Source organism: Necator americanus, chromosome III, assembly GCF_031761385.1.
Source record: "Necator americanus strain Aroian chromosome III, whole genome shotgun sequence".
Classification (NCBI taxonomy): Eukaryota; Metazoa; Nematoda; class Chromadorea; order Rhabditida; family Ancylostomatidae; genus Necator; species Necator americanus.
Window position 1 is genome coordinate 19,218,823 of NC_087373.1, and position 23,383 is coordinate 19,242,205.

At 42.0% G+C, this 23,383-nt stretch overlaps 1 protein-coding gene across 3 annotated transcripts; it reads right to left on the bottom strand.

Moving 5' to 3' along the window:
• Positions 1–74: 74 nt before the first annotated feature.
• RB195_010088 (uncharacterized protein) lies at positions 75–23,018 on the bottom strand (the record flags this gene model as incomplete). Of its 3 annotated transcripts, XM_064190935.1 has the most annotated exons (19): positions 75–171; positions 228–388; positions 1,612–1,992; positions 2,042–2,123; positions 2,197–2,317; positions 3,330–3,460; positions 3,510–3,607; positions 3,681–3,785; positions 5,119–5,277; positions 5,329–5,449; positions 5,760–5,930; positions 6,505–6,630; positions 7,038–7,180; positions 7,285–7,548; positions 10,211–10,389; positions 15,865–16,161; positions 18,176–18,250; positions 22,785–22,885; positions 22,945–23,018. In XM_064190935.1, the coding sequence occupies 19 exons, from the start codon at positions 23,016–23,018 to the stop codon at positions 75–77; spliced, it is 2,886 nt and encodes a 961-aa protein (XP_064048516.1). The 3 variants fall into 3 exon arrangements, with proteins under 3 accessions (XP_064048516.1, XP_064048517.1, XP_064048518.1); XM_064190933.1 differs by lacking the exons at positions 18,176–18,250; positions 22,785–22,885; positions 22,945–23,018 and having other exon boundaries at positions 15,865–16,108; XM_064190934.1 differs by lacking the exons at positions 75–171; positions 228–388; positions 1,612–1,992; ... (11 more) ...; positions 10,211–10,389; positions 15,865–16,161 and having other exon boundaries at positions 18,009–18,250.
• Between the last annotated feature and the right edge of the window lie 365 nt (positions 23,019–23,383).

Consider the following 23,383-nt stretch of genomic DNA (forward strand, 5'->3'; position numbering starts at 1 on the left):
TACATGGTGGAACCTCTACAGTACATATTGTCAGTAGTTCTCATCAGCTAAAAGTTCAATGCTCTTCTTTCATCTCATGGTAAAGGCGTCATTTGTTGGAGTTGCTGGAACTGGGAGCGAAGTTGACGCTGCTTCTCCGCCAAGCGCTCCTGTCGCTCTTCTAAGTCTATTCTGAAGTAAATGAAGATTGGTGCTTGCACTTTATGAAAAGCACTAGCGGAAGCTACCTCCGTTCGTTCGTGTCAGGACCAGGTGATGCTCGCCGAGCCACTTCATCTATGAGGCTCTTGACTTGTTCGGGAAGTTCGGGTGGCCTTTGGAATTTCATACGAACATCTTGCACGGAATATCTGCTTGGCGGTCGCGGAGGTATACCAGTTGGAGCAACCTGTATTATCCGAAGTTGCGTGGTTACTTTTTGTTCGTCGTCGTTATCGATGCAAACAGAAATGTCGAATTTCAATTTTTAATAGATCACCCAATAGATAGGAATTAGATTGAAGATGTGTTTTATAAAGGGACCGTATAGGGGGATTGACGTAGAATAGGAACGTGATGAAAAATAAAGTGCTGAGAGAAGCGGAGTACAAGCATGACGCGTTCTATTGTACCTCGTAGGAACCAACGCCGCTCTTACGCCACTTTTTTAGTGCTTTTTGTTTTTTGGTGAATGCTCGCGCTGTTTTGTGCAATACCCATGGAATATGTAAACACATTCTGGACACTTTGATACCAACGACCTTAGGAGTAAAATTTGAAAAAAATGCAAGTAATAAATAGCACAAGTTAATAAAATTGCCCGATAAAATGACTAATCAAAAGCCATAGCTACATGGCCATGTGGTGCACACAGTGTATCACGCTGCGTTGATTTAAAGGCGGCATACCACGAATCTGACGTGGTGAGGGAATCTGTCGGAAAAGCTAGAGATGGGGTTGTAGATTGCCGGATCAGGGGTGGTTCCCTCAGCTTTTATCACCGTTAAAAACCGCTTGGGAGCAACACTGGTTATTACACTTTAGAACGCTCTTCTATACATTCCGGCCCTATCACCAGACTATTCATTGGTTTTACTTTAATAGGCTGGTGAGAATTCATCACTGATCTCCCGCTCGCACTTGGATGCGGCGCGTTGCAACTGAAATCGTCTTAAAACGTCGTCTTCCACGCCGTTTCTTAAGACGATCAGGTTTAGATTAGTGAAACCACCTCTGATTCCGCAACCTACAACTCTAACTCCGATTTTCCAGCGGAGTTTTCCTTCACGTGGAGTTACGGTTGGCGATGTTCGGATCTCCCAACGAGTGGATGGGGTGTAGTTCGCAGATATGAGCAAAATTTGTTGAAGGTTACATTGTACTACTATCTTCCTATCTGTTCGCTTAGAAATTCCAATATCGTCAATTTCATCGTTAACGATGAAAACAACTGAAGATTGAGGAGCGATGGAGCAATACCAGCAGAAGAAGGACACAAAAATCCACTTTCTAGGAATAAAATACTTTACAAAGGAGAATAAACTTGATAAGAAAGATTTGAACGAGAGCTAACTGTGCTTATCCTTGACCATGTCTAAGCATGTAAGCACTTTGTTCTTGGAAAAGCAATACCTCTTCTAGTACGGTATCCAACTCTGCTGCCGGTGAAGAACTGGGCTGACTTGAGAGTGGTGGAAGCAGTTCGGACGTATTCTTCGAGATGTTTGGGGTGATTTCCACTCCTTTCGATTGATAACCATTCGTCGTAGGTTGTGCAATGGCATTGGAATGGACGTCTGCATGTTTCATATTGTTCATCAGCGGTGTGGTTGCGTTTGAAGCAAAATTTGTTGAAGGTGGGTTGATTTTGGTTGTATTAGTTTTGCTATTTGCGGTATCCACAATGGTCGCAGCAGGCTGCGGCGGCACAGGAGGCGGTGGTGGAGGAGGCGGTGGCGGTGCGAGCGCTGGCGCTGGTGAGGAGCCGGGCACCGTGGAAGAAGAATTGAACTCCTGGAACAATACAGAAGTCGATCTCCTCTACAACAACCCTGCTTGTTACCTTTTTGGAACGTTGTATGGTGGGATCTTGCACCATGGCCAGTTTCTTCATAGTTACCATTATGTTTGCAAGGGCCTTGCACCTGAAGAAGGCGTCAGTTTTCAGGAACGTCGCAAGAAAGTGACGGGAATACTACAAAAAAGTGACGAGCGAACCTTCTGAGACTCTGATCTACGGCTGCCGTTTGATCTCGGATGTATTTTTCCTCGCGAACAATCCTCTCCATGTCAGCTTTAATTTGTGATTCTATTGCTGAGTGGATTGGGGGAAATTCAGCTGTAAGAGAGTGAGTATTGAAGTATGATAACGTTCTCTAATTGTCAAGGATTTGCAGAAATTCTTATTCTTCTGTCTGCTCACTTTAAATGAAGAGCCTCTGCAAAACCACATGACGCATTACATCCACATCTCTTTTTTTTGTGAAGACAACAAGAGGTTACAGCCTCCTTCAAGATTTCCATGATATCAGCTTCTTATTTTTTTAATGATAATTCGCTGGCCCTTTTTAAAAATGAGGCGCAAATGGAAAAGGAAATAGTTCTGTACGTGATACTAGATAAGGGATGAAGGATAAAGTAGTTGACTGACTAGTCCTTTTGGGATACGCAAACTCTAATTCCTCAAAAATCAAATCACATCCTTATCCTTTTAATTTATTTCCTTTTTAATATGAACTTACGTATTATGTAAATTAATATTAAAAAGGAAATAAAACAAGGTGAAAATAAGAAAAAAGGGAAAATCGGTTGCATTCAGATCTGATACCAATTTATCGACCAATGGTTAGGGTCGAGAGATGAAAGGATTAGTTGGCAAGTTTGCACTGTGTACCTCTAACCACTGCCTTACGTCCAGTCTGCAATGTTACCAACTATTACTATTAGGCTGACAACTAATTTCTGTAACGTTTTAGAGATTAGTTGGTCTTCAGTCCGTTTTGAGCTCATCCTTCTTTGATCCAGACTTCTCTAGATGAATCTGTTTCCAACAAGGCACATTCAAAGCCATTAGAATATACAGCCCTAAGACTTGTTTTGTGCTACTCGCCACCAGTGGATAGCTTGGACGTAACCTTCTTCCCTTTTTTGTGTATTCGTAAAGCAATATTATCGTTCCTGTGATTTTGTTTTTTTTTATATTCTTCATCGAGAGCTGTTATCTGCAAGTAAACTAGGTAATTACATTTTCATTTGGACGAATAAGTTTCTTCATCTTTGAAAGATGGCCGCTGCTTCTGTCACGGATATAAAATCAGGAGAATGAAGAACATTAAAGGAAGAATGCTTACTTTTGAGGGTCGCCGCCTCTCTTCCAATCTGAGTGAGACCTTCCGTCAGCGATTCTACTTCAGACATTCGCAATTTTCGGTTGCTTGTCAGCACACTGCTTCTCACGGCTTCTACGTTGTTCTCGAATTTCCTGGAGGCAAGACGTAAAACTCATTCTCACACAAATGCGCCAAACTCACGTTAGTCCTTCGAGTAGTCGCGTTAATCTCTGTTCGTGGTTTCTCCGCTCCTTATTCGTTTCTTCCCTCTGAGGTCCGTGAACTCCATCAAAGTCTATCTGCATGTTTTATTATTATTATTAGATATTCCAACCACCCAACTCTTCCAGAGCAATTCCGAGCACAACATACTCTGAGGTTTTCCTTAATGGATGACGTGATCATCTTTTGCGATATTAGACGAGCAATCTCTTCGCCTGCTTCATTTATGTAATTTCTAGCATTCTGAGCGTTCACCTGGAAAACACATCTTCAGACTGGAAGTAACTTAATCTAAGTAATTAAGTAATTAGATGTTTTGTCCTTGTAAAATTCATCACCATCAATTCATTTCTGGATCACGTCCGAACGGGATTAGTCTAGCACAGATAGAAAGCTGATGTCATGATATAAACCTCAGAGCGTATTTTGCTTTGCTGTCGCACCGTTCTTAATTAGCTTCAGTTCAGTTGGAGGAACATGTGCGTTCTCTCTTTAAAGCACGCTTAAAGGTAGGATATCGCGAAACTGACGATGTTGAGTGTCCCTGGGCAGATATGGAGATCGAGATGTAGATTACGAGTAGGAGTGCCGGCCCTCCCACTCTCCCTTGATCGTTCTGAAACACGGCACAGGAAAAAGTGTTTGATCCTACAAGGTACGTAAAAACGCTCCACCTTCGCGCATGCGCGCGTCCGGAAGCGAGCGGCCGAAGGTCAATGAGACCGTTCAAGTTGAACCAATGAGTAGGCTTCAGAGGAAACTGGCGCACCTCGTAGGAACAAACACCCTTTCTACGCCGTTTTTCAGGACGAATAGGGAATGGAGTGGGAAGGCGACCATACTCGCAATCTACATCCCGTACTATAAATCTGCTCGCAGAGACATCAACATCGTCAAATTCGTGACACGTTACCTTCCTTTACCGGTGTTTAAACGAAAAGTGCATCGAAATAAAAAAGAGGGCATGTTCGAGAAAAATATTGATGCTTCGGATATTGCACGATGCAGTTTTATTCGATAATGAAGCTCATTTTCATTCCAATAAGTACGTATAAAGTGAGCCTAGGGGAAACCACTGCTCATTTGTAACACCCTCACCGAAAAACTACCTTTCGTCAGAACACAAAATGATACGGTAATAAGTTGTAAGAAAAAGCGAAAACAAAAACCGTAAAGTTTGTATTTCGTAGGTTTGAGTAGGATCTGGGTTAAATAAAGGTGTCTGGACAATACTGAAAATAAAAATTAAAGTGTCCTCAGAGCGCATGTATTATATGTGCATATTTCGGAAATAATAAGCAGTTTTGGTTGGGGGTGGTTTCCAGGCAGAACCACTTGAAAATGCATCTTTAAAATCCTCTACATTACTTTCGCGAACCTTTTGTTAGTCTTGCTACTGTGTTCAGAGTCTTATTTCCAGGCACTTCAGCAAAAACTAAAGTGGTTACAGTTTTGTGAAGTGCATCCTTACTTAAAGTCAGAAATATCAATGTTCGGAAGAAGTTATAGGAACTCTTCTAAATTTTAAAATGACTGCACAAACTTAGACGAAGAACCTCTGGAGCACGTTTTCGTAGGTATCGCCAACCTGTGCGGTTCTTCTCAGCTGTTTCATGTCTGAACTTGCTTGACGCAGTTTGTGACGAAGGTGATCGAGTTGACTTTGCGTGTGTGAAGAAAGGCTGTCAGGTAGTGAAGGCGGCTCTTCCGAAGCCGCTCGTTCAGCGTCTGGATGCAATGCGAGGATCTGAGAGTCATCGATGAGAGATCTCGGAGCGCTCAGAGAACAGAGGCGTACCTCTCGTCGTAGGTCGGCCATGTCCTTCCTGCTGCTTTCGCTCATGCCTCTGCTTACCAAGGCTGAGTGCACGAGGCTGGAGAGTCCGGCAAGTTGGCGTTCCATCGTCTCCATACGAGCCCTGTTGGAAAGAAAAGCGGTCAATGCCATTGAAGCTGAAAGTGCTATCGAACTGTACTTCTCAATTTACGTTTAATGCCACTTTGGATCTGAAGAGCTTCCTATGTCACATGGAGATTAATTGAAAATTGAATTAATTGAAATTAGCCATTAATGCTATACGGGGTCTCTACTATGAATTAGTGAAGTTTGCACCTGCTCACTTTGTAGTGAATTACTGCCAAAACGAGGAGCCCAGAATTAGACTCCTTGTTTTAGAATGGGTGACTAGTCTTTGATATTTTCCTGCCAAATAATATAATATATTTCACCTGGACTCTTTGTCAATGATGGGCGTGGCGGATCCACTTCGCGTCACTGAACGAGAATCATGGCTGCTTGTGTCGCTACCGTAGGAATCGTACGATTCATAGTTCTTCTGGGAGTTTTTGCGATAATCTGAGTGTGCCATTGCCGACGCTGGGCGAGCAAGCGAGACGAACCTGATGTGAATGTACCACTAAACTTTCTCACTGAAATTTTCTTTGAAGGATATGATTTGCTAACGGAATTTTTTTTTTGGAAAAAATTTCTTCCAGTTTCATCGTTTCGCCGTTTCCCCCATACCCTGAATTCTACATCGGGCACATGTACCACGTCCTCCCAATGCTGTACGTCTTGTGTCACTCGACCGTACAGTTCTATGTGATCCCTTTTGAATTTATACTTGTCTTCAGCTACTGCAGAATATATCCACCGCTTTTAATAACGAGTTGATAAGTTTTTGCAGTTTCGTTTCAACCAACACGCGCTTTGGTTCGAGGAGGAAATTGCTAAATTAAAATTTTTTGATTGAAGGAGTAATTAAGTTCTTTCTGTAGGTGAACCGGTACAAAACAGATTAGTGTCAGTGCTAACAACAGCCACTTACTTCATTGTTCCTTCTCATTATTTTAACTTATTACTAGCTTGAAAAACGTCTTAAACAATAAGTCTTCTGCCAGCTACTAAGGAGTAAAAAAACAAGCAAAAAATATGCAAGAGTTGAGAGAAAATCTCTTTAATGAAGCCGCTCACCGATGCCTGCCGTCGTCGTTTTCTGTCTCCGACAAATAGTCCGGTTGGTCGAGGAAACGTGCAGGTGATTGCGTTCCGGTGATCGAATGTTCACGAAGTTTTAGGACTGACTTGTTGCGAATGTCGCTGTAATCGAAAATTCAATGGAGTCGATAGACTTCCTGTTCAAAATCCAGATCTTCACATGTATGTTGTTCAAGATAAGCATTTTTTGTTGAAGCAGATGTCACTCGGATTTTTAAAGTGGAGTATTTTTTAAGGTAAGAATGGATGGCGTTAGCTTCCAGTGTAAAGCAGACGACATCTGCTCTTGCCTTGTTTCCTTAACAAAATAAAAACACTCCAAGATTCTTGCTATTCCCTTTTCACGTGGCATTTGGATCTTCTGCAACTGTTCTTTTTTTCAGAAAGTCTCATTCTATAGCAAGAAGCTATACTGTGACCTTCGAATCGAATCGAACCACCCTGAGCAGAATATTCTGAGGAGTAAGTCTTAGACTGAGGATTTCCAAGCGAATAAGAGTTCTGCTAACCTTGGATCATCCAATTCATAAAAAAGTTGTCCTTTCGATGGTTCTTGGATGTAGATTTTAATCGATGGTTGTTCGATGTAGTGTCTAGAAATGTTTGGAAAAGCACGAACAAAAGCCATTTTAACCTGCTCCAAACTGTGCACCTGCAAAAAAACTTAACCAGTCAGCTGTACTGCAGGAAGTGTATTGTAATTTCCAGGAAAGTCTTAGCGGATAACTTCACCTATTGAGATATACAAAACTTCACCTCCGGAGGTAGAATGGCTCTTTTGACTTCGTCATTTGCTTGTAGAAAGACGACATTCATCTGTTCGAGCTGCCTCCCTGGCGTCGAGTAGCCTCCATTTTGGGAGAGCTGTTCGGTTCTATTCGCCTCCCATCGTGACATTGTCGCCGCCGTCCCTCCGAAATTACTTTGACCTGGTCCTCGCACGGGAGTAATCGGTCGGGCTCCCATTGCAGGCAATGTGGACGATGGACGTCTTGGCTCAGCGTACTCTGGATGTTCATTCTGGAATTTTTGCTGTTCATTAACACACCCCATGCATGTATTAGATTTGCTAGAAGATTTGCTTTTGGTCAGTAGCGCATCAGCCTTTGTATTGGCAGAATGCAACTAACTTAGCGACCAACATTCTAAAACACCACTTTAACGAAAGTGTCGAAATTGCGTTTGAACACACTGCGGTACGGCCCTATGCATTCTGTATTGAGCTCTACATGGAAGGAATTATGCGCAAGGGGCACCTTCTTTCGCGTAACTGTTAACAATTCAGACTCTATACTAGTTATAAATGCTGCCCTACGCATGTGGAGGTCCTACATGGATTACTTAGGAAACACTAAGATACGCTATCCTGAGCACAAGTTTTTGTCGTTGGATACTACTAAAGCTTAATGATTAAATTGTTTGGTTAAACTATAACTAATAAATAAATATAGTTTAAATGTAATTTGAATCTGGAAAAAGTCCACTTTCGAGTGGAGGAGAGCATGATTCGTTTCGATCCACACATTTCTGTCTTGGTTCTCCCTCTTTCTTACAGAAGGAAGTTGTGCAGGAGGAGAGCGATGCGCTTCAGTTACCATGAGAAACAGGATCACGACAGTTTCTGTGTGCAGAAACTGCGATCCGGTATTGATGTGAACACCGCTTCATCATTAAAAATTTGCAAGATGATGTGTCCAAGGTTTTAGTATCAGAAGCTAATGCAAGAAGCACTGAACTGCGGCAGTTAAGATGTCGGTCTTAACAGGAATGTCAATACGCTGTATCTACAAAGCCATAAAGCTATTACAAAAGGTTCAGCTTGAGAAATTCTATATCCAACAGTTCCAGAACCTCATAGTTCAAGTCGTCCTTTCATCTTATCGTGTAGAAGAAATTAGACTATGAAAGATAAGGTGTTTTGCGTCTTCCAATCCCTTAAGGATGCACCCCAAACACCACTTTTACCACTTATAGATTTTTTTTACAGATATTTTATAGATATACTCCATGTGACTCATATTTGCCTATTTTTCTACCATGTGCACTGTCGCTTATAGTGTCTTTTTACATTCTCGTACTGATCCTGGGAAGCAGGGGTTGAGTTGGATAGCATGCCCTGCCTATAAAGATAAGACTGTATCTGTTTAGTAGTTGTTCAGTCTTTTCGGATCCCATCAATTCATGAATGTACAGCCGCCGCAAACGTATTGTGTCAGCCACGCGCTTTACGTCGGTCATTAGTGTCCGCCTGCTGCGACCGATGAGACGATGATCGATAGCAAAAGACGAAAAACCATCAAATAAAACGAAGAACAAAAAGTTGCCCCAGGGAGCTCATCGGTCTCATCCTCCTATTAATACTGATCTCATAGGCGGGCAAGCACCTCCGTGTGGAAGGTAACACATAGCGCGGACTACACTAATCTGTAAATGTAGGTGAATTTAACCAAGATGGGAATCAAACTCGCGAAGTTTTGTGTCGTGGAATAAGAAAAGGAGAAAAGGAAGCCCAACCCTTGAAAACTCTGAAATACGAGTTAAATAGTTTTTCTTAATGCGCAACAAGCATCCTTTCATTTTGATTGATTTGCTTGAGCTGTTGCCGACAGGTACCGATCACCCTCTCATTCGTTTATTGATGTGAAGAGAAAGGAAAGAATATTTGTACGTAAGGGTGCTAAGACGGCCAACAGACTGAGTGATGGAGCAGAGGAATTGCTCGCTGCTCTCTGCCAATTCCAGGATAAATAGTGTTAGTCTGAATACAAGCATCGTTTAGAAGATTTCGAGTGGTCAAGTGTGGAAAACGGTAGTGATTAGAAACACGAAAAAACAAAATATTGCGTCAATTAGAGATCTCACATAAAAAATGAAAGGTGAAATTAGCTAAAAAAGTAAAAGTTAGTGCTTATCCACAATCTGTTGTTGCAGCTGTTTAAGATGTGTTTGAAGCTTTTAAACTGGAATCCGAAACACATTTCACATTTGACAACTTGTGCATAGATTGAAGGATTGATAAGAGGAGATAAAATGAGATGTGAGTGGCCTGACGTCCACTTTCTCTTCTAGAAACTTCAATAGAAAGCGAATTTGTGATAAGAAAGCAGACTAGAATCTAAATTATAAATAAAAATAAATAAATAATGAAACTGAATAAAAACTAAGAAATAGTAAGTGTTCAGTCTCACAGGCTTCGACATTTAATTTCCGCAGATGCAGAAACTTCCGAAGAAAGGGGAAATTTAGTAGGATCAAAAAGATAAGAAGCGCGGTGCAGTCGCAGGAGCTGCTGTGTTCGAAGCGGTGCGGCGGAACGTAACGGTTAGAAACAAGTGGGGTCGTTGCTGACACCATTCCTTGCTTTAGTTCGCAACGGTCCCACTTCGACTAGAGCGGCTACGTTCCAGCGCACCGCTTCGAGCGTAGCTGCTTACGCAACTGCACCATGCGTCATGTCGTTTTAACCCGCAAGGAAGGTGCCTGAATTCTAAAAACCAGTAGGGAGCAACAACTATACTATCCAGTGACTACCTTAGCGTTCCCGTTTGAAAGCAAACTTAGGAGTGCCTCAGTCATGTACAGGCACTTCTTAAGCTTCCATGACGTGAGATGCTTTTATGTAGCAGTAAGAGCCTCCCTCTGTAGCGACAAAGAATACAAAAAAATCTATTGCAACGAGCACCTGTTCTCGTAAGTGCTGCAAAACAGCTCCCGCTTTGCTGGTGGTAGAGGAGGAGCCGAAACGACGTTGTGCTGACGACTCGTCGTCCAGCATTTCGGACGATGCCAATGGAGCCATCGACATCCGATACGAGTCCGCATAACGCCAGTCTGTGGAAGGGTGTTCGCGTTTCTCCACTCCTGAAACTTGTTTGTTTCAAAAACGGAACTTCCCAGGAAGCGTTTTGATGTTTAAAAGGATTCAAATAGACAACTAGCCCACCAGAAATACTGAAGGAACCCCTATAAAAAGAGCGCAGGAGAACTGTGTGGGTTTGTTGGATATTTGCATACACCCCAAGGAAAATAAAAGAGGAAAAAGAGGCAAAATTGAAACAGTGAAAGAACAGTCCTGTATTTTCAAAGAATTGCAGACTGAGAAGGACGAGGAAGAACCAGAACTCAGTTCTGTTCTTTTCTTATTCTGTTTTGAAAAAAACTTAATAGAATCCAAGTAAGCAACGCTACAAAAATGCGTAGTTTTTCTGTTCTTAATTATATGTTCTTTGGAGTCCACTCGTAGATCTTTCTAAGTCAAACTTTTTTTTGCGGACGAAACAATTCGAGCGCAAATTTTGCGAGAACGTTGCGACGTTGAATAGGTGAAATTTCTGGAAAAATACACAATGGAGCAAGCAGAAAACGCATCTCACGTATTAACACATTCATAGAGCCACTGGCAAAGTTCTGCTACAGAGCGAGCTTGGGGCATCGGTCGCAACGCACGCATTTCCTCTGCTTATCTTTTATTTTTATTTTCTTCTTTCTACTTGCTGACACAACTACTCCTTTTTCTTTCGTTCGACCAATGCAGTCTAATCGAAGCGACCTGATTTCTGGTGGAATAAGAGGTAAATTAAGTGGTTCAGTAAGTTATGTTCAAAGGTTTGCAGCCTTTTTAGTGAGGGTTTCACAGCGCAAAAAAAAAGTCTAAAGTTGTCGTTAGTGCGATAGAATGAACACGAAAATCGCAGGTTTTTGACGGGAACGAATTATCGACTTTTTCCGGAAATGGCTACGGTCTTTTTCTTTGTCCAGATACGTGGGAGGGAATTGAGATTAATTCTCTTCATCAACTTCTAGAAGAATACCAAAGAGTTCAAGGGATAACATAATTCCATTGAATGGTTGGTTTGCTACCTTTTGTATTTAAGATCTAAAAACGAAGGTGGTCTTTCGAAATTCATTTGTTCAGAAGAGAAAAAAGAGGGGAAAAAAAGAAAAACTAGACTCGCAAGAAATGAGAACAAGATCAACCGATTGATGTGAAGTTCTGAATTTTCAGTGAAATATTTCGCGGGTTTGTTCTCATCTCCCAGCCAACGAAGGAGCTCCGCACGAAGGTCGCTCTCAGTTCGTTGGCAATCGGCTTGAATCAAATCAATTTTCGATTTGGCGAAAGCAAATTCATGATATCGGAAGTAGCACCAAGAAAACAGTGTGAGACGAAGGATTGCTCCATGTTAAGATCTTTCAAGGATGACATCGTAGCATCACTCACACGCAAATTTTAAAAGAATAACACTGCGCTCACGTACAATATGCTTTCGCACAGGATTGTGGGAACTTCGGGTTCAGTAGTGTGGAAACGAACTGAAACGTGGCGCAGTTGCGCAAGCGGGGTCTCTTTGAGCGCAGCTGCTCACGCAACAGCGCCAAGCTCCAGGTAGTTTTGATCCGACAATAAAATTCCATTCTCTGGTGTGAATTCAAGTGTTTATGACGTTGAGGTTTTGTTTCAATATAAATGTCCGTCTCGAAATGCAGCGTAACATCACTCATGCACACATATTTGAAGAAGAGACCACACAGTATCCACTCATTTTTTATAGAGATTTTCGTGAAAAAAGGAAAAGAAGAAGGATTTAAAGAGGGCGGTGGGTGTAATGCTGTGATAGAAGTTTCTGGTGCAACTACACGGTCGATAGTCCAAGATTGCTCGGGGCCAACCAAGCCTTTTACCATCGGGTGTCGACGAGTTGTCAAAACTTGTCTGCGAGTATAGAAGAACTCGGAGGATCTGGTTGTGTCAAAACGACATGAATCACGAGTGCAGTTGCGGTGCATTTGCGTACGCGCTCGAGACAGCGCGGTGGAAGCAGCAGTTGGAATCGAGGTGGGACCATCGCAAACTGAAGCGATGGGTGCTGCCAGCAAGGGTTTCACCACGCTCCTAGCCGCTACGCTCCACTGAAGCGCCTCGAGAGAAGCCTGCGCAAGAGCAATTGCGTACGTCCTTCATGTCGTTTTGATGCGAGTACGTCGGTTGACTCCCGCAAGCCAGACTGCACACGAATTTGTAAAACCTGGAAAGCCGTGCACCGAGAAACTGAAGCTGTTGAGAACTTTCTACGAATAGACAGGGATTAACGATTATGAGCACGATCACGCTCAAGTCTGCGTGGTAGTCCATGAAAAAGGCATCGAAGTGAAACAGCCTTGCTTGGACCCGTATCCGCAACGATGCAACTTTTCACGGGTAGAAGAACTATTCTAATTCGCATACGTTTGCGATTGCGTAGGTTATTACACACTTATTTATATATGAGGTATACTCATATGGTATCATTATACATCCAATGGATTGCGGGTATCGGACGACGAAGGAGTCAGTAACGTTTTATTGCGTAACAAGTTGCATCTTATGGCGAATCGGTGCAACCCAGATTGATTCTCACCTTTTTTGTGGAATACAGGCGGAATTGAACGTGGTCGCATCCATAGTCGTGAATAACACAATTACCTACTACTATCTACGTATTCGCTTAGAGATCGCAACGTCGTCATTTTCGTGATAAGCCGCCTTTATCACAACGAACTGACGCGTGATAAGAAAATCTCAAAGAAAAGAAAACTCAAGAAAATTGGTCAATGTTAAAGGCATCACCCCGCTAATCTGAGGTGGTGCAGATTTCAGGTGGAGTACTCGTATACAGGATGAGAGACTACGGAGAGGAGGGTGATTCCGTCCATTTCTTCCTAATTGCCGTAAAAAACGGCTCGGAAGGTACGGCTTCATTCGTTTTGGCGCACCATTTTGTGCGAGAGGTTCGATTGGAGCGCGCCAGTCTTGTGCAGCGCCGCATCTTCCGGGCCGTTTTTTACGGCAATTAGCAAGAAATGGACGGAATCACTTCTCTCTCCGTAGTCTCCCATCCTGTATACGAATACTCCACCTGAAATCTACACCACCTCAGATTCGTGGGGTGATGCCTTTAAACACTTTATTCTTTTATTTTAGCAACAAAAGAAAAATGCACGACATTACGGTTCATTTTAGGTGTTAATTTTAGATCACGTCGAAATCGTATGTTTCATCTGGCTACTTGGCTTAAAACAACTAAGGAAGAATGAAGAAAAGCGCTATAATATACTATACAAATACTTTTTTTCAATTTTTACTTGCTTCCAAAACAGAAAAGGAGTCTTTGTTTCTTGGATCAGCATCGTTCCAGAATGTTTATAACAGTGATGCTATGGATCTTTACCGAAATAGTAAAAGGCGTGGACACATTGCAAGTGTTTGTTTGGTACGCCCGCTACTTTTCTCTTGTCTCCTCATCAAAATCAGTATTTGTTGCTTGACTACTATGTGGTGATTAGTTGATTGACGTTTTGTGATCTCAATGGCGTCCTTGGTAGCAAAAGAACCATAGAAGAAGGGACTGATTGAAAGTTGCGAAAATCCTTCCTTTAGTACCGTTCAAAGCTCTTTAAACGTATTCCACTAGAAGTAGTAGAGGTACACTCTAAAAAGCAATTATTCTCACATCTGCAATTGACACTTCCACCAGAAATCGAAATACAACCTAAAATTAATTGCTTCCGAAAGAGTACAGGAAAGTACCCCCAAAAATCTAAAGGGGCATTAAGCAAAGGAAGGAAGCGCTTGCGCTGATTGCTCGCCATCTTCTGGAGTTCCGCTCAAGGGTCTTTGTGCTGAAAGAAGAAACACAAATACTGCAGACAGCAGAGCCCGTGCGCATCATTTTTGTACTTTTCAAGTGCAATTCTTTGGTAGTTCATCGTCACGTCTTAAAATGAACAGCCGTTGTAGAAGAAAACGCAGTTTAACAGTTACAGTAAGAACTTTCGCATAAAGCAAGAAAGTTCAGTTTTAACTCAACTTGTCGTGCACTAGTGTGCGTTGGTTGGAATCAGCTCGCTCTGCTCCGATTTTGGGCAGTTTTTTTGGCGGAAAATGCGAAATGTGGTAGATTTTCGTGAAAAAACAACCACTGCGTACGATCGAATCATCACTCAGAGGTTATTTTTGAAAAGGTGTTTTTGTAAGCACGAAAGCAGGTAAACCTTCATATGTACATAGAGCGAAAAGTCGAAGCTGCTCAAAGCCCTACAAAAAGCTAATAGCTTCTTAGAACATGCCGGATTTCTTAAGAGAGATGAGCATATATAGAATTATACAGAGGAGCAGTTATATTCTACTTTAGAGTGACATTATCACAGATCGTGGATTTTAAGAAAATATTCAATGCTATCTAATAATGCTAACACAAGCCAAGAGAAACGTAAGGGAGTGAGTGAAAACGTTTGAGTATAGCGAGTGTGAAGCGAAAAAGAGAAGCTCTCTTCAAGAACTCAAAGACAAAAGGCAAAAGAACCACTTGGATCACATCACGACAGTTGTGCTTAGCAATTCTCACACCACACTGATGTGCGCATGACAGGACGCATGACTCACGAATTTCCCCCATCTGTCACTTGAGGGCTCACAGAAAACGAACACTTCGAAGCTCGTACAATCCAGAAACGTTTCGCAAGCTTTAGAAAGTAGAGTGAACTGGAAGGTTCAATAAAACGGATAGTTTCATGACGAGTGCAAATCCTGTCATCATCCATCCAGAATTACCTATACCTTAGCTTCTAAAACTGAAACTAAAACCTGCAAAGACGGTCGTCTTACGGTGGTCGTATATGTTTCCTGCCTCAAAGTTATGCGGTCTAGCTGTGATCGCTAAGAGATAATTCAGCGTTGGAAGTGTAAACGAAATGATCAGCATTCCTGATGGCATTGTTCGGAAGTTTTTTTTTTCTGCACTGAAAGGACATCACGGTGAAGGCATCAGTGAGCTTTGGTTTTCTTCGGAACGGATTTAAAGAATGCGAGTTGCTTCAGCTTCTGTACTGTACCGAAAATTCCTGAATGTTCATGAGGTCATAGATTAAGCACAGCAGAGAGATACGTGTAGTCTACATTCCTAAGTGTACCATGACTCGTTGGAGTTGTCTATCGACCATATGCTGGTCGTAGGAAGACGTTCTGTGCTACTAATTAGTAGATTTCATGGCGCGAGTGTCAGCGGTGTAAAGACAACGTAACATCTGCTGAGATTTCGCGCAATTTTCTTTTCGTTAAACAAAAGCAAAAAGAGATCGGTAAGGAACTCAAGCTCTCAAAAATGCAAAATCCTAGAAAAGGGCGGGAAGGATTTAATAACACTTTTCTATCCTTCAAAATAGGCATTTCGGAAAACGTGACGCTAACGCAATAACGTCGCTTTTTTTGCAGTTCTGCCAAACGTTCGCTAAGAAGCGGTTAACAAAACCAACCGTGCATTGCAACAAAGAAGTAGGAGAGTAAGCCCACAAACTCACCATTATGATTCGCGGGACTGACTGATGCAATCACTCTAGCTTCTCCATAGTCGTTCTGCCAATCAGGCAAGTTGTACTGGCTGAACTCGTTGCGAGAGTCGTTGAACCTCACGCTCCTTCTCGGCGTGTGATTGTGCAAATCGCGATCAACTGGCTCTCTTAGAACCGTCACCTGCACCGCTCTTTCCGGTTCCGGCGTCTTTCGACCAAGAATACGATTCTTCCAAGCGAATATTCCTGGCATCGCTGACGAGAACCGGAATGAAGCTAGGTACTGAATTGAGGATGCTGGTTCGGCTAGGATTTAACGGCTTGTCGAGGGTCAATGGACGACGGAGATATTACACAGTGCGGGGAGAGGACGGCGAAAGTTCAGGCAATTGCTGCTGCACCGCGGCCTCTCCTGAACACTGCACCGCAGCAGAAACCCCCTCTGCTGACCAGCGCATTTCCCCTGAACACCGCCTCAGATTACTCACACTCCCAGTTGCACATTTGTCCAGCATCTTTCAGGGCTGTCTTTACAAAACGCATCATTGGTTTTTAATTGAACCGAGGGACCTTAGAGGTCATCATATGAGATTCTACTTGTTCAATCGATTAACTACGATTAACTGTTCAGTCTTATACCACGCTATAGTATCTACCGGTGTTCTGCAATGAAAGGCTGGTAGAAGTTTTTCTCAAGGAGATATGAGGCTTCTAAGTGAAGAAAGAGAAAAATCGGTGACCTCTCTCGAAAATGGTCCTCTTTTAACCCTTCCTTTTCCTGTGAATGTTATAGTCACCTAAGCTAGTTCTGCAACTGTAGAACAACAGAGAAAAGGAAAAGAACACTACGCGCTTCGCAGCACGAGAAGCAAAGGAATAAAAATAACGTGCGAAAATTCAGATTTCCATGTGTAATTCACTCTACATTTTGCGAATGTGACCTGATAATTTCCAAGTGTGCAACTGAGCATTGTAAGTCGAATCAACGAGAAAGGAGATGTTTAGGGCAGTCGCATTCATGAAGGCATCTATCGCTTCGACTTACGTATGAAATCTGAGTCAATAATATAAGTAACGTTACCTTTTTAAGAACATGTGATAAAATGCTTATTGGCAATGTAACCTGCGATCATACGAGGAATACGAACACATTCATTGTCCTTTTGCTTATCAAGAAGAACACATTCTCAAAGAAAGAAACTATTATTGTTGTAGAAATTGTTAGTAGCGGCGCTCAAGGAAGAGTGGAAATTCATAACTTTAATTAAACGCGACCATGTATACTTTTCCCAACTCTCTGCAATGCGTTGCGAGAAACAGGAATGTTCCCGAGCAAATGCTCCTGCAGCACTGCGCTTCTTCCTGCTGCGACGAAATCGGAGAAAAAGAAACTCGTTGCATGTGTTAATCGTGCACATTTACATCGCTTCAGAGAGTACAAATAATGCATGCATTACGCCGTGAAAAAGATCCCGAATTCATATTTCGATCATTGTTGCCAAGAAGCAGACATCTCACTTATTATGATTAAGAATCGTGTTCATGCGCTGAACATGGAAGCCCCTTGTAGGTGCGGCGCATTTCGAATAAGAAGAGTAACGCTAGAAACAGGGAACTGAATCGCCTGGAGGAAGAGAAGAAGGCAGCCGAACGCTGAATGAGTACTGCAAATGCTGGAAATGCAGGATTACCAGCCTCTCAGCAGGAGACCGATCTCAAATTCAGCTGCGCGTTTTCTTCGGCGAAAGCACGAGTTTGCTTAACAGTACTTCATTAATATCTGTAGCCTGTTAATTCTGCTTTGCTATTTTATGCAGTGCTCATCCACTTTCTTTTTTCTATTCTGATAATTGCTTTTCCATTTTCCAGTTATTTTTTTATTCTATATAAAATAATTACCTCTACATGGAAAATTTAAGGGCTCTAGTGGTTACTGTAACCTACTTCATAGCAAATTTCTCGAACGAGTAATCGAAGCCGGAATGACGACCAGAAACAATGTCCGTAAAACTGCTTCTCTCTCAACGTTGTTTTTTAAGCAGTGTGTACGTATTTGAAAAAAATTGAACAAAAAGAAAAGGCGTTAGACTAACAATGCAAGTAGGACCTCCTCTGCACCTCTTTTTTCCGATCAAAAGTAATTGCTCATCATCTCAAGTTTTGGACACTAATAACGAGATTTTCAAATCAAATGTGCAGAAATTCAGAAATCCGAGCAAATCTGCTGCAAAATATTGAGTTTTCACCTTCCTAGAAGGAACTTCGTCCGAACTCCGAAAAAAAAAATACATTTGTGATCCACTGTGGATGTTGGACGCACCTTCGTTAAGCAGATGTGAGATCCACTTGTCCAATCTGAGAGATCCGCTCTGTTGTGGAGGGGGCGATGTATTGCCTGGAATTATAGTGATCGTTCGCGTATCACTACAGGTGATTGATCAAATTCTTTCAAACTAATGTTTTCCTGAAAAATCTCAGGTCGTCAAAAATGAGCAAAGCGAGCGAAAAGCGTTTAGTAACGATAGTAATTCCGGTCAAAAAATTCCTTCATTTTTCATTTTCCCCTCTAAAATCCTTCCCTCATTGCGTATCCAGTATATCGTGGAGCTTTCTGGAAATTTACGTTCCATCCATACAGAAGAGGTTAGCAAACAAAAGCAGACAGTCGAGGCAGTAACGTGAGTGAGACAAATGTTTTCATAAAAACTACAGAGGCTCGATACTCAAAAATCGGACAGTTATGGATATTTCAGTTTCATCTTTCGCAAATGTGGATATTTTGATTCGTAGACTGCTAAAGAAATCTTATGCAGAAAGTTGGTATTTTCAGGGTATTTAGAAGAAGCATGTACTAAACTCATTCGCAAGCACGTTGAATGAATTAAGGTTCTTAGCGGAAATTTTCCATGAAAACACTTTCGAATTTTGTACACTTACGAACATGTTGCATGTTCTTATTTACAAAATTAACTGATGCATTCACTGATGCAATAAATGCATGACTACTTGTTCCGAGCACAACTCAAAGCAAAAAAAAAAAGACTCCTATGCCAAGATTCAAGCGAAGTCGAACTTTTGCACTGATAACGAATCTGCCGTAGTGCTAGCCAATCCTCTCATCCAGACTTATCTGGGAGGATAAGAACACTGACTTGACACATCGGCTAGCTCCCCACCCCCATCCCCGCAAGGCACTGTGTGGGACAGTTACACGATCGTAAACTTCACTCGATTCTGAATTTGAAGTGAACGTGGTGGCACATCGCAAGCGGATTGATCAACGCCAGATACATTTTCCTTTATTCTTATTATGCTCAACGAATTCTATGTTAAACGTCTTAGCAATGAAAGAGAGAGCTCGACGTCGAACGTGATATGCCGGGAATATGTTCTTGGTGAAGGTGGGTTCCTCCTCCGAGTAATGGAGTATGAGCAGAATCGTGTAGTCTCATTAAAATACTTTTCCATTAGTTGTACTGTATGCTCTGGTGCTAGAGTACTTTTAAGACTTTAACATGTAGAGATTTAACTTCCGCCATTTTTTTGCAACGGTACAACAGTGGACTTCTTCGTAACCATAGTCATGGCGAAATACAAAATTGCAGCTATCAAGAACGCTAATCATACACAATTACTCGACAACTTGAGGCAGAAATCCTAGTCAAAAAGTCCCTACAAATTAAAGTCTTTGAGGAGGCGCTCTTTTAACAAAGGTTAAGGTTACGATCTATTCCTACAGGAATGCGCCTTCGCGTTCGAAATTAGTTCGTAACCGTTTCCAGTTAATTAACGTGTGTGCAATATTCCATTAAAGGCATCACCCCACGAATCTGAGATGGTACGGATTTCAGGTGGAGTATTCGTATACGGGACCGTAGATTATGGAGAGAGGAGTGATTCCGTCCATTTTTTCCTAATTGCTCTAAAAAACGGCCCGGAAGATAATTTCTACAACGAGTTCGATTGGAGCGCGCCAGCATTGTGCACACGCTGCATCTTCCGGGCCATTTTTTACGGCAATTAGGAAGAAATGGACGGAATCACCCCCCTCTCCATCTTGTCTCTACTATCCCGTGTACAAATACTCCACCTGAAATCCGTATCACTTCAGATTCGTGGGGTGATGCCTTTAAACTGCGGTAATCAATCCCTGCAAGGATAGAAACCTTACATTACTTCGGCATTACTGGAGTTTCGAGCCATCCATCGTGCAGTCACAGCTGAACCTCTTACCGACTGCGTAACACCCGCTGCTAAGCTTCGAAGGCTTCTACTGACCTGCTATCCTGTCTGACTGCTGGATTTGTTACCAATAAACAAAAAAAAAACAACCAGCGCTACTACGTGCAAAAATGACTGCAGAATGTAGAGGTAACTTGCAATCAGAAGGATGGTTCGCTGATTCGCTCCGAGAGTACAACGAAGTGATGAACGAATTCCATGTTATTTCAAGAGCTGGTTTGTTTTCAGACAAAGGCTAGCTGATATCCATGATGGCAATCAAAGGGAATTGGAGCATCGCTATCGCAGTAAAGATACAATTAAATTAGTGAAAAAGTGAAAAAATACGGAGTGATAGGACCTCGGAATCCTATTTATGCGTAATTTGAAAAAAGGAAATATTATAAGAAACAAAAAAAAGCAACGAGAAGCTTGTCGTCCTCCACCGAAGACGTAACGCGTCCCGCAGCGACAACACATCCAGCTGCGGGTGCAGATATGGTCCAGAGGAATTGGTGGCAAAACATCAACAAAAACGAGTCTTGTTTGTCATCAGCAAAAGCGAATAAGCTGTAGGCTTGTATTTGTGTATGTGAGTATGTTTAACCTGCTTAGTCTATTCGAGGGAACGTTTGGAGGACTGGAGTTATTATTGAGAATGTGTTCATTCACAATGCACTACCCACATCAAGTAGTGCTAATGAGCTTACTGGATTTTATAAGTAGAAAAGATACCTCTACACCCACTGAAATGGGGTCAGCAAAATTTTGCACTATTTCATGGATAGCAAAAGAACCAACACAAGCTCGAGGGACACAGGCAACGAAATGGAATGACATGGTCGGAGCAGAAGTTGAGGGCCGAACCAGGTACGATTTAAGGACCTCATAGAAGTCAATAATGAAACTTAGAAATTTTTTAGAGAGTCGCAAAGGAAGGCACGAATGGGAATTATGCTGGAGCTTTACACAAGTATTGGTACACTACAGTACAAAAGAAAACTGATAATTCGTTTTGCTGCATTTTCGTGCACTGTAGATAAACCCTGATCGCATATACTAGCTCTTTGCTTTTATCTATAACCATCAGCAAATGAATGATGTGATTCTGGGAAACTCTTTGCTCTTATGGCGAGAAATACCCAAAGCTTGTCGCTCAAAATCATTTTATCTCTGAAAGTTGTCCCTCGTAATTCGATCATGCAACTGTTCGGTCGACAAGAAACAGCGAAATAATAAGACGAGAGAAGCGAGCAACAGCACTCATGCTACAGTGGTGCATGCACCACCCTTAACGCAGTCATGAATGTCATACTTAGAAAAACGGGCTGATTGAGAGTAATGCTTAGGAACCAGAATGTGCATGGGAGCCAGCAAAAACTATAGAAAGAAAGATGCATCCACAATCCACATCCTTCTCTGGAACTGATCATAACATTGTGCTGAAAAAGTGAAAACACTTCGAGTAGATGAATCAGCGAGGAAATGAGTGTGAACAAAATCGAGGAGTACTCCATCAATTAAGATGTGTTAGGGACAAGTGAATTATGACCTCCCTCTAAGTGCGAGCATATCCATCTAAAAGAGCTACTCTCTACCTCACCAACATAACACAGTTCGGAATCGCACGGCATTAGTTCCAGTATTTTTATGAGTTTTAGAAATTACGATGCATTCTTCTAGTACCAATTCTGGTGAGACTTCACAACTATCGAGTCCAAGTTTACCTGGAGTGAATGAGGTGGAAGTAAAAACACATCAGAACATCAAAAATCGGCAGATTCTGCATCAAAGATTCCCCCGAATTCTACCTTTAAGATAATGTAAGTTGAGAAATGTGCATTTGCTATGTGACCACTGAATCCCATCCTACAATATCCGCCACTATCCTAAATAACCTACTAAACTGTAGAATGCTGCATGGTGTGGATATACTACACTGGGCATACCGGGCATATATAAAAAGATATACATAATATAAAATAAATACACTAATAATAATATCTACAAATAACGATGAATATACTAATAATATGTGCTACAATACTAATATAGTGAAGCAATAGTACCAATATTTCATTCCATCAAAAAAAATTTTGCATGTGAACTGAAATTGAAGTTAGCTAGAATTCAACATTCAAAGTTTTGTACCAATTTAAATGTTAGCATTGTCTGTAAACCGTCGTCAGTACCATATGTAAATAAAGGGGATTTTTCTTTCCAAGTTTTAAAGTTGGCTCTGCTCTTAGTGTTTGAAGATTTTTCGTAGAAAAATTACGAGGTGTTTGTAAACATATTAGGACAAAACATTTGCGCAGCAGCTGAGGTTTAAGCAGTTATTGTGGCGTTAGAAACTAAAACGAAAAGATCTGTTCTGTCATGAAGTAGTTCTTCTCCAAGTCGCAAAGCGATGGTACTGGAGATCCTCACAAAGCATGAGTTCTCACATTATTCAAGCACAACGGTGTATGTCTGAAGAACACGGGAGCTGCGTCATTTCAAGATTTTAATTAAAATTCAGATCAGCCTCTCCTGGAAGGGAGTCCCAGAGTAGGAATAATATCATTCTACAGTTGAGGAGAATCCGAAAACCTCGAGAAAATCATGCGGAACGCAAAAATATTGACTCGAGACATACTTTACCTGATCGGAGGGAAGTTTGCATTATTTTTTGTTTTCAAAAACTAATGCATGACATCCAAAAGCACCTTTCAATAGATCTGCGGGCTTCGCTGGTAAGGACGAGTGACGGCTCGTGTACTTGATCGCTGGGGTTTCGGCTGGATTTGCAGTCTCATACGAACGCGATCTGAATTTGAAGTGTTACTCGAGTTATTTGCGAAGAGCGATGGGCTCAGGAAGCGTCACCTGTGATTTGGAGGCTCATCCTCATAGTTACGTAAACGGTTTCGTCTTGGCTGATGTGTTATGCAGCCAAACATTCGGTTGCTGACCGCCGCACTGAGTCAATACGACCGGATCGAAGGGGTGGCCCTAGTTCAAGAGCATCGACACGACCCTTCAAAATGGACTTCTCGTACTGTGATAAAGCCGCGTGGTGGCAATGTGCTCCAAGCGTGAGCAAAAACTGTTATTTCCGAGAGAACCTGAAATTATCATCTAAAAATACAGTTTCACCTAACGCCTTTCACAGAAAGCGGGCACCCCTATCAGCCTTCTCTGGTTCTTGGATCAGAGTACTACTTTTCCGTCAAAAATTATGGAGTGCTAATATTGGAAACTGACTAATCCCTTACTTGTCGCGCTGCGAAATGTTTGAGGCTTCCGATTCAATTCATGGGACACT